This window comes from Alligator sinensis, unplaced genomic scaffold (genome assembly GCF_000455745.1).
Source record: "Alligator sinensis unplaced genomic scaffold, ASM45574v1 scaffold366_1, whole genome shotgun sequence".
Classification (NCBI taxonomy): Eukaryota; Metazoa; Chordata; order Crocodylia; family Alligatoridae; genus Alligator; species Alligator sinensis.
In genome coordinates, this window is record NW_005841851.1 from 5028508 (window position 1) to 5040180 (window position 11673).

General features: G+C 53.0%; 1 protein-coding gene across 4 annotated transcripts in view; it reads left to right on the forward strand.

Annotated features, from left to right (window-relative positions):
• Positions 1–318: 318 nt before the first annotated feature.
• ARHGEF16 (Rho guanine nucleotide exchange factor 16) overlaps positions 319–11673 on the forward strand; it is a 37192-nt gene continuing 25837 nt past the window's right edge. For 2 of the 4 annotated variants that reach the window (XR_003095667.1, XM_025212093.1), the window contains exons 1-2: positions 319–8480; positions 8983–9610. Coding sequence is in view for 3 of the 4 variants with exons in the window: in XM_025212093.1 (XP_025067878.1) it covers positions 9062–9610 (549 nt within the window). In the remaining variant the exon portion in view is untranslated. Of the gene's footprint in view, positions 8481–8982; positions 9611–11673 lie in introns of those variants that run through there. The other 2 variants (XM_025212078.1, XM_014523326.2) reach the window with 2 other exon arrangements.

Here is an 11673-nt window from a genome sequence, read left to right on the forward strand (position 1 = left end):
AGGGCGCTGGGCACCGGGCACCGGGCACCGACTCCCGCTGGCTCCGGCACTGCTTTCCTGAGTGCCACTGGGCACATCCCTTTGCCTCTGCTTGCTCAGCTGCTGAATGGGGATTCGTGAGACTTGCCTCGGTGAAGGGATCTGTGATGCGCGCGCACTGTTGGGGCTGCGGATGCATCGTCTGGCCTGGCACGGCCCTCTGGTGCCGACCCCCGGCTGGCTGGGCCGCTGGTGTCGCTGGCTCCGGCACTGCTTTCCTGAGTGCCACTGGGCACATCCCTTTGCCTCTGCTTGCTCAGCTGCTGAATGGGGATTCGTGAGACTTGCCTCGGTGAAGGGATCTGTGATGCGCGCGCACTGTTGGGGCTGCGGATGCATCGTCTGGCCTGGCACGGCCCTCTGGTGCCGACCCCCGGCTGGCTGGGCCGCTGGTGTGTGCCCTGAGAAACTGAGCTTTGACTACACCGTGCACATGCGCTGGCATGAGGCGGCTGGTGACGGGTGCTAGGTGGCCTGCGGTTCCCGGAGAGCTCTGACTTCAGTCTCGCTTTGTGCGTGTCCCTGCAGGCCAGCGACGTGCCCCAGGACAGGGGCCAAAGCTGTTTGTCTGAACCTGCCTGCACCAGCCCTGCACCCGAGGAGTGACTTCAAGGGGTGCTCGCAAGTCTCTAGGTCCTTGCTTGGTAGGGCAAAGGGGTGGGCTCATGATTGCTACTAGACAGTCGCGTCACTGAGAGAACTGTGCTTGGATATTTATGTTTCTTTATCAGTTTTGTCCTTTTTTACACCATCAGGCATGAGAGCTGTCCCCAGCAGGCACCCTTTCTTTTCTCAGAGTGGCATGTGTCCCCTGGGAAGTGCAGCACTGACAGACTCAGACTAGGCATGTATTTATATTCTCACAAGTGTCTTGGGGCAATAATCTGAGCCTGCTCGCTTCCTGGGACACCCTGTGCTTTCTGGTAGTGATGACTGAGAGATCTCTGTTACCATGTTTCAGGCACAGCGATGGTATTGGTGTCTGGCTGGTATGGTGTACATGGAAAGTAAACCTCTCTGACCACTGGGTTTGGACCAACATGGTTACTGTGGTTAGATAGTGTGTCTTGGGGTCTGCGTTGGTGTTTTTAGTACCAAAATACTGGTATTTGTTGTAGTTGTTTAGATTTAGATTTATATCGTGCTGTGTCCGTGCTTACTCAGTCTCACATGTAGACATAGTTTGCTGCCTTATACCAACAAAAGGTGTTCCCTACCCATTGGGTGGGGTAGGCAGAATTAGCTGCAGTTGTGGCTGTACTGGAAAGGGATGTCGTGCTGCTTTGACTGTCCTGGTAGACCTGGAGTAGCATGATTTCCAAGTGTAGACAAGCCAGGAGTGTGCAGTGATGCTTCTGGTGTAAATCTGGAGCCAGTGCTCCAGGAATCTTGCAGCCAGTGCTCATGGCTTCCTGTGCACATAGGCCAGTTCTCTCATATCCCTGTGCCTCCATGTCCCATGTGGAGAAACCCTAAAGACAGTCTGTATTTGCCTCCCAGGGAAACTGGGCAGTTTGATCCAGACCTTGGATGAAAGGGATTCTAGCCAGGTTATACAAATGGCTGCAGGGGATGGAGCTGTTATGGTGCTAAGACCTAAGTTAAGTCTGCTCAAGCCCTTAGGTGCAAAATTGCGGAGTGGAGCTCTGTGAGCAGGAGTGTTTGCAGGCCAAGGTGTCCCTCATACCACCTGAGGAAGCTGTAAGAAGTTGGTTGGGCAAGCAATGCCACATACTGGATGGGTTTCTGGGTGTGATTTCTTTAGAGAAACTATCCCAATCTCTCATCTGTTCCCACCCTTGCCAAAAGGGATCTTTCCCTTCCTGCATAGGTAAGGACTTTCCCTCTGAACCAGGGCTGGGAGGGTGGGCTGGCTGGCCTGATGGCTGCCCTGCAGGTTGTGGGGCGTTTCCTCCTTAGTAATGGCTGGTTCTGCTTGTGATAGGGCTAGTCTTTTGTGATGCTTTCCCTCTGCCAGTGGGGAGGAGTGCAGAGTGTCTTGCTGGGAGGCTGCTTGCGCAGTGCCAAGCCCTGCTTTATGGTACTTGATATGCAGTGGACTTTGACCTTAATGTCAACCTTTTTCCAGCCAGCATGCATTGCTGGCATCTTCTAAGCAGTACCAGAGCCTCACAACACCTCTGAGTGCATGAGTGGTGGAGGATGAGCCCCTATTTTGCAGATAAGTAAGCCATGACCAAGGTCACACATCGAGCCAGTGACAGAACTGCCTGCTTCTGGAGATCCAACAAACTGCTCTGAGCTGAAGCAGAGTGTCTTAGCAGAGTCTGCAGCTTGGCAGAAGCTCACTTGTCCAACCAGTTCCCCTCGCACTGTGAAAACCAACACTGCTTCCCTGGTTTGCCTCCAAAGTCAAATCCAAAAACACACAGAAAAATTGCTGCTGAACTACTGGAAGGCAAAGCCAGCCTTTCTTTCCCAGCCTGGGAGCCAGTCCATCTTCTGAGGTCTCAGGTATTATATCCCGTGTGTCCTGACTCCCTGTCCGGTGCAGACTTCCAGAAATGATGGATCATGGGAGGGGCCCCAAAGGAGCACTGCTGTCTGAAAGTGCTCTGCATCCTCCCTTCAGGGGTCTTGGGTTGGGCTCCACAAATCATCTCATGGTTTGTCCAACCTTTGGGGCAGTGCTGGTCTTTCCTTTGTTGTCCCATGCAGTTCCAGAGGCTTTGTTGGGAGAAACAAGTAAGTGACGCTTCCAGTGGAGGGTCTCAGAGCGCGGGCAGATAGTCACGACCAGACCTCCTCTATAGCCCTCTGAATTAGAAACAACAGACCAGCTGCTGAGTTTGCCTGAGGTTGACAGGGAACTGATGGACTCAAAGCTGTCGCTGAAGGGTCAGTATTGTTTGGGGGCAAGAGTGGGGCCAGGCCCTTGTGTGACGTCATACAGCCTTAGGGTGTGGGATGCAGCATTGTAAGAGAGGTCATGGGTGCTTCACGGGTGTTGTGGATCCCATCGGGATGTTGGTTCCAAGGTCTTTGCCAAAGTGTAACAGGGTAATTATAAGCTCTTGCTGTCATGCAGCTGCTGCCTTCCAGTTGAAGGTGCCTGTGTTTCAGCTGTGATGCTTCGTGGTCCCTGTATAGAGATTGGGTATGGGTTGTTTCTGCTTGTGCAGCACATGAGGCTGGAGGCATGGATCAGAGAGCACTTGTCCTTGATGTGAGCACCCCTGTGGAGCACAGCAGGGTGTTGTGAGTCTGCAGTCCAGGTGTGCTGGGTGCTCTGAGATGCCAGAAGAGAAGAGGTTTCAGAGGATCAAAGCACTCTTCTCATGTCCTGAGTCTTTCTTAAGGGATCTTGGCCAGTCCAAGGGGGAGGGGTGCAAACAAGCTTCCTCTGTCTTCTTGTCTTCCACTGATTAAATTATACCTGGGTGGTACTGACCTGGGAGCTTTGGCAGGTGTGGTGTTACTCCATTGACCTCTCGGTTATGGGCCCAGCATGCTCCTGCTGAGCTTTGGCCTGTGTGTGAACATGGTAGCTTTGCACTTAGTGTGACGTGGCTTGGTCAGTGCTGATTCCAGACAGGATGCTTCCCTGGCTGTGGAGAAATATGGCAAATCTGACAGTTCATGACTGGGCCTAGTGGGGAGATGCGATAGTGGCAGTGCTTGGCTCTGTCACTAACTCTGCTGGCAAGGCCAGCAGCTGGATTTTAGTAAGGGTCAGGTGGTTTTGAGACCAGGAATATTGGTACCGAGTGAGAAGGTCTCATGTTTTAAGGCACAAGCTGAAAGAAATCCCAGCACTACATAACTGTCCTGAGTGTCTCGTGGGCACCTAGGACCCAGGCAGAGCTCCTTGGGGCTGTCAGCTGATCCAGTGCAACAGGTTCTGGGTTCCAAGAGACGGACATGGGAATTGCCTCCATGGGACAGATTGGGACATTAGCTTGGCATCCACACCCTGCAGGAGGAGAAAAGACACTGCTGCGCTACTGGGGAAGCCTAGAGGGAAAGGAAAAAAAGAATTCCTTCCAGGTCCCAGCCAGCAATCAGCTCATGTCTTGGAGCAGGGACTGACACCGCACAGTGACCTTGGCAGCAGGCATTCTTCCTTCTTTCTGCATGCCATCCTTTTAACTGCAGCCTGGGGCTCCCTAGGGCTGGGATGGCTTTTCCCTGAAAAAGTCAGACAACATAGGTAGATGAATGGGGTTGACCTGGTGTCCAAAATCCTCCCGTAGGAATGAATGGGGCTGACCTGGTGCCCACAATTTCTGCTGCCCAGGGTTTGGCTCCCAATTGTCCACCCAGGACACAGTTGGGTAGGAAGGCACAGAGGACCTGTATCACCACCAGAGGCTTAAGCCTCCAAAAACAGCCTCTCCCACCCAGGCTTAAGCCTCCCTGGCTTCCACCCCTCCCCCACACCTTTTCCCAGTGCCCCCTCTCCATCAGCAGCTCCAGGCACCTGCCTCCCTGCCTCTGTGGGGAGGGCCAGGCCCCCCATTGAAATGCATAGGTGGACCCTGGTGCTTGAGAAGCCCCCCATTGAAATGCATGGGTGGACCTGGTGCCTGGAAAATTCATGTGAATAGGTGCTCAGTGAATAGGTACTTAACTTTTCCTGGTGACAGGCACTGGCCTGGGGGCCAGCCTTCTTTGTGCACAGTGGTCTGGGCTTTGTCTAGGAGCTCTGCCTTCTGCCCCTGACATGCTTGCATAAAGGGAGGGACATTGTGCTGGCAGTACCCTGTTCAGTTGGAGGGGTGGGTTGAGGTGTCCTGGGAGCCTGTTATTTCACACAATGCCTGTTATTTCCTGACCGGCTCAGCTGGTCCATAAAGGAGCTAGGTTTTGTTCCGGTGCTGCTCTCCCACCCCCAGCCCCTCTGAGATGATAATAGATTTGTACGTGGTGCACAAAGCCCTCTTCAGGATGAGTGTCCCAGGGGAGCAAGGGGGAGCCTGTACTTGGGACTGGAAGGCTGAAGTCAGCCTTGGATTTGGACTCTGGTGGGGAGGCTCATCCTTAGTGCTGGGAAGGCATTTGGAAGACCTGTTTTGCTCCTCACACAGTGATGAGCACTGAACAAGAGGTTACATACTAACAGGGTGAAACCAGAGAGGTAGCTGGTATGTCCCTGGGGGGTATCTGTGTCATCAGATCCTGCCTTCTGGAGCTCCCTGAGAACTACGAGTGTCTCTTGTGCGGCAACCCTGCAAACACTCACGTCCCTGCTTCACTCCATAGGCACATGCGGTCAGCTGGCTCCAAAGAGGCTGTCCACCTGGGTGAAGCGTGTTCAGCATTCGGGACCTGGTTTGCAGGCTGAGAACTTGCAGGATGGGGCTGAGCCACTTCCTTGGGGGTTCAGGAGTGGGAGAGGGTGTGGATTGCAAAGACAGCTGGTGTAGAAGCAGGCGGTGGAATGAGGTTGTGCAGGGAGCGTTGTGAGTGATCCCACTCCAGGTTCTTTCCCAGTCTGTTCTGCTAAGTCCGAAAAGCGTGTGTTGGGCAGCTGGGCTTTTGCCTTTGTAGCTTCCCAATGACAATGACAATGGGTCAAGAACAGAAGTGTGATGATAACCAAAAATGCTGGTGAACGTAGGCACAGCCTGACTAGCTTGTGCCTAGCCCAGCCTCCTCCTGTCTTTGATACTGACAGCAACAGAAGTTGTAAGGAATTCTGCAGTTGCCAGACATAATGATATAACCCTCCCCCTGTCCTCACCTCTGTCCTAAACCAAAATACTGGATCCATACACCTCCAGACTTTTGGAGATTCAGAGTCTGGATTGGGTTTGGAGCCTGCAGCTGACTTGTTGCTCAACTGAGTAGGGCCCAAACATCTCACCAGCCTCTTGTTGTATTGTGTCAGAGTTCAGACCCTGTTTTAAGTCTATAGACCCTTTTTCTTGCCACACAGCACTGCTCCAGAGGTATCTTCTCCTTGTTTCCCCCTCAGAGGTGGCTTTCTCAAAGCTGAGTTGTGATTCAGTGCTAGACCTGGGACTTTTAGTTCCTAGGTGTGTGCTCAGAGTATCAGCCCCCACCTTTCCATCCAGGAGCACTGCAGCACCTGCCATGCCCCTAGCAAGTTGCTGCAGCTCCTGTTTTTCAGTGCGTCTCATGATGTATCACCAGGAGCAGAAAGAAGACAGCAAGGTAGGGTCCTTCTCTCCAGTTGGCATTCATGAATGGAGCATGGCAGCTCTTTCTCTCCTCCAAATGGGTGGAACTGAGAAGCATCTTTCAATCAAACATGCTTTTGTGGACAGTGCCAGCTTGTCTGCCTGCCAGTCCTTTCCAAAGGAGACCGTGTTCAGTTTCAGTCTGTGCTCTCTGTTCAATGGGCTTTGAAAGATGCCCAGCTCCGTGAGCTGTCTGTACAATGGGACCTCAGTATGGGGAACCTGGGGCGGGGCATTTTCCCTGAAGTTCTGCAGCAGGGTGGGAAGGGGAGCTGGGCTAAATACACTGATTGTGTTGTATTGTGTGTTAGTACTCATGGAAGAGGAAAATGCTGTTCAGAGGGGGGCTAGGAGGACAGTGCCACGCATCACCCCACACTTTACAGCACTTTGCACCTACACCTAATATTCCAGGCAGGCACCTGACTTGCAGAAGGCATTTAGGAGCCTAGAACCTCTGAGGGAGACGGGTGGGGGTCAGGTGAGGGCGTATCCACTTTGGCACCACATTTTTTGCTGTGACGTGGTCTTCTGGGGAAGGCCGTAGCCAGGGCAGTGAAGGGGGCAGGAGGGGTGGGAGCAGAGTAGGAAGTGGTCGGTCAGTAAAGCTGGTTTTCTTTCTTTTTGCTTGTATTCTAATAACTCTGCCCTTCCAGCAGAGAGCTGGATCCTGCTGGTGCGGCCCTAATCACAGATTGCAGCACAGGAATGGGAGGAGCTCGTCACCCAGTCAGACTGGCTAAACTCCTTTTATTAAGCAATCCTGTGCTCTCTGCACACAACTCTACCTTTTGACTCACCATAGAAATTTCCCAGTGCTTATGAGTCGTTTGGTGTTGTCTGTATTGTGGCAGCACCTGCAGCCCCCGTTGCTGATCAGGGCTCGGCTGTGTTTTGTGCTACACAAACATATGGCCCAAAGATGAAATGCCGGTTCTTCCTAAAAAATGAGGTCATCTGCCTTCCCCTCTCCCACCCCCTCCCCTTGCTTGCCTGATGATCTCAGTACTGATGGTTTGCCCTGTGGTGGCCCCAGGTGCACTGCCTTTCAATCCAGCCAAACTCTTCTGCAGGCATCCACTGATTCACACCTCTGTGAATTACTGGGAGGCAAAAATCGTGACCGAGCTGCCAGGTGAAATGGCGAGGGCAGCCCGTGTGTGCCGTGTGAGTGGAGCCTTGATAGGAAAAGCAGGCGCTGGGGTTCACTGCTGTCTGCTCTGGGAGGGACATGACAGTGCCTTTTTAGAGACTTTCTCTTCTTGAATGATAGAAGACCTTAAGAGGGAAGGTGTTCAGGGTGCCACTGCAATTTCCAGGTAGGAGCATAAGCTTTTGTCACAGGCAGTGAGTTGTTCAGGCTCACTGTCTCCCGTTTCTTTGGGTCACTCAAGTTTTCAGTATTGAAGGAGATAAGACAACTCCTAGGAGGAGGAAGTAACAGTGGGGTCAACAATAGGGCCTTGCTTCAGATTGGGTGCTCCTGGGGAATAATGGTGAAATGGGGTCCCTGGCAGAGCTGTGCTGTTTGCAGGAGGATGCGTGTCTGGGGAACTGTGTCCCTGGCTTTTCACAGAGGCTGCTTTTGATGGGAGAACAAACAGCCTTTGTCAGTGCCTGTGTGCTTTGCTGAAGACTCCCCAGAGCTGCTGCAGGCTTCAGCAGCACAGAGTGGGGCTTTCCAGGCTTACACGGGTGCTGCAGTGGCCCCTCGGCCCCCAGTGTGTACTTGGGTGCTGCTGTATTGTCACACGGTTGCAGTAAGGGGGTGCAGACCTCTTACAAAGAGAGTTCAGTCGGGGATCAATTGCTGAGGGCCTGTCTGCTGGCACTTGGATAATGCAGGCTGCTCATGGTGTCTATTCTAGTAGACTGATAGTCTAAGTCAGAGCTTTCCAAACTTTTCATGTTGGTGACACACTTTTTAGACATGCATCATTTCGCGACACAGTAATTCAGTTCCGGGGGAGGGGCCAAGGGAAGCAGACGCGAGTAAGGGAGCTCCGCGGTGCCCTTCCGCAAAATTTTCTGCATTTCGTGCGACACACCTACACACTGCCGCCGACACACTAATGTGTCGCGGCACACAGTTTGGAAAGCTCTGGTCTAAGTGCTTGGCTTGGCTCTGAGATACCCAGAGAGACTTCATTTTCCCTTTGCTAAACTCTTGGTTCATCTGTTACTTCCAGATTCCTTTGAAGTCTCCAACATCAACTGGGTCTGAGGAGATCTGGAGACCAAGCCCAGGTCTGCCACTCATCGGCTGTGTAACCTTAGGCAAGTTGCTTGACTTCTTTGCCTTGGTTTTCTCTCCTGGTTTCTGCCTTGTCAGTCCTTGGGCCTGGGACTACCTCTCATGTCATTTGCACACATGACCTAGGAGGGCGGGATTGCAGTCTCCAATGGGCAACTGTAACTGTGATGTGTTTTGGGAGGCCGTATTGTTTCTTTGCTTTGACCCCCACCCCATCCCCAGACTGCCGTTCTACATATTGATTCATTTGCTGAGTGTTTGCTTTTTGCTACGTCTCCCCTTGTGAATCCATGAAGTTGGTCACTGCTCTCCTGTCCACGCAGTTCAGAGTGGACTTTGGTCCCTGGTTGCCCTGCGCCAAAATGATACTAGGATGTGCAGAGGCTGGAGGGGTAGGCATTGCTTGTTTGCCTTTTCTTTTTTTAATTAAAAAAAGTCTGTTTGGATAATTTGACCCACATGTGCCCACCCCAGGTCTCTGTGGGTTGGTTCTGAGATGTTTCTCATGCACACCTGTCTTTGCAGCTTGAACTGCGGTGTCTCTGTTCTGGCAGAGAGGAGAGCGCTCACATCCTGCAGGGCCCCGGCTCCCCGCAGTGCCAGCATGTCACAGAGACGCTCCGAGGGCGAGGACAAGGTCTTTCTCGTGGAGCACAAGTTCCGCTCAGAACTGCACATCAGCCCCTCTGGGCACCGCAGATCCCTGCTGGCGATGGACAATGCCTCTTTCTCACCCCAGCCTTCCCCGTCCCCGTCCCCGTCCCCCTCCTCAACTGACTCCCGCCGCATCATCCTGAGCACAGAAAGCCCAGCTGCGCTCAAAGTGGGCACCCAGCAGATGATCCCCAAGAGCCTGGCTATCTCATCCAGGCCCAAGGCCCCGGCTCGCCACCAGAGCTTTGCCACAGTCCCACCAAACAGGGAGATACCTCGATGCGACCCCAAACGGATGTCGGCCCCCAGCATCTCCCTGGATGAGGTGGAATTCGATGCCGGGGGCATGCTTAAGCGCAATCTGCGGAACATGTCTTACCGGGCAGCCATGAAGGTGCAGGGGGGCAGTGAGGAGCCTGAGCCTGTGAGAAGTATCGCCAGCCTGAAGCCCTTGGAGGAGGGCAGCACGCAGCCAGCACAGAGCCCAGGCAGGACCAAGGTAGGTCCCAGTGCACACAGCCGTTCCCCTCCTCAGTTGATGGTGTACGTCCATGTGGGGCTGAGGGAACAGCCTTGGCGCTGATCATGGGAAGGCTTCTTCAGCTGTGGGACCTCATTCTCAAGCTGAAGGCCAACGGGCAGTCCCTCGGCCACTGGGGACCTTGTGTCTGTGTGGGGCAGGAGCGCTACAGGACTGGGAGTTGCTTCCTCCAATGGCCAATTTCCCAGTGTAGACAGATTTGCCCGGAGAAACCAGTTAATTGAGGTTTTAAAATAGTGCAAGACCCTCAGCTGCTCTTAGTCCACCCATTTCCAGCGGGTTAGTTGCCATTATCGCACTGGTTAGGGAAGAGCAGATGATCCCTCTTGCTCATGCAGCCACTATTGTCCCATGGGTGGAGGCTGCTGGGAGATGCCCCTGCCTGCCATCTGACTTGTACACTTGTGATGAGCAGCTGTGCAAAATGGGGATGGGCTTCGGAGTCATCTCTGGGCCTCTCAGGACAGCCCAAACTCCATATCTGAGCCTGCTGCTGATGTGCAATCCAACATGTTGTTTGAAAGTAATTGCATGATAGAGAGAGTCCAAGTCTGATGCCAAGCCCTGCCTTTGGATTTGCGTGCACTCTCTGAAACTCCTCCTTCCCCCACCCTGTGTCTTGTTAGCACGCTCAGCTCCAGCAATACTTGAACTCCACTCTGTGCAGATGGTGCTAATTGTTTCAGCCTGGACCTTGTCTGGCCAGATGGGGTCAAGAGGCCAGAGCACAAAAACTGATTTAACTCCCAGGCAGAATTCAGGCTTCTGGTGCATCTCCAATATGCAGCTCCCTCCTCCCCTCCCCCTCCAAAGGGCTGCTGTGTGTATGCTGAGCTGAGATTAAATGAAGTGTTCAGGAGAACTGCCATGCCTCCCCCTCTACTGTTGGACAGCGTGGAGGGGAGATCCAACTCGATCTGCCTAAGCGGGCTTATGCAGAATGAAAGTATAACTCCTAAAGGTCTGCATTAGTGACTAAACTTGCCTGATGTTAGAATGCAGGGAAGAAACAACCTGCACATGACTGATTTGCTTCTTGAGCTAGCCTGCTGTGAAAAAGCTGATCTGTTGTTTGCATTAGCTCATGTCCTGCAGCAAGTCCTTGGCTGGCTCACAGATGCATCTGAGCCTTGTGGCTCGTGTATTATTTGTCCTGAATCATTTTTCACTTAGTGTACCTGTGACCCCCCCTCTGGTAGTAGGGCTGAGCGGGGTTCATTGGTCACCAAGCACACCAATGTGTTCAGAAAGGTGGGATGTGCTTGCTGACTACAGCAATGGGAGGATCAGTGTCATTCAGCCCCTTAGCCAATTCACCACCCCACCAGAGCTGATGCTGCTGTTCTCAAGAACCACCTCAATCATACATTTGTTGGCAGGATTGGGTCTCAGGCTTGCATCCTCTGAGAGAACATTTAGACTTTTCAAGATTTCATAGATTTCATAGATTTCATAGACATCAGGGCTGGAAGGGACCTCGGAAGATCATCGAGTCCAGCCCCCCGCCCAAAGGGCAGGAAGGCAGCTGGGGTCATAGGATCCCAGCAAGATAAGCATCCAGTTTCATCTTGAAGGTGTTCAATGAAGGCGCTTGAACCACCTCCGGTGGCAGGCTGTTCCAGACCTTGGGGGCTCGGACAGCAAAGAAATTCTTCCTTATGACTAGCCTGAAACAATCTTGAAGTAGTTTGTGACCATTCGACCTCATCATCCCTTGGGGCGCTCTGGTGAACAAACGTTCCCCCAGATACTGGTGGTCACCCCTGATAAACTTGTAGGTGGCCATCAGATCACCCCTGAGCCTGCGCTTTTTCAGGCTAAAGAGCCCCAGGGCTCTCAGCCTGTCATCGTAGGGTCTGCTTCCCTGACCTCTGATCATGCGCGTGGCTCTTCTCTGGACTCTCTCAAGCTTCTCCACATCCTTTTTGAATTGTGGAGCCCAAAACTGGACACAGTACTCCAGCTGCGGCCTCACTAAGGCCGAGTACAGGGGGAGAATGACGTCCCGAGATTTGCTTGAG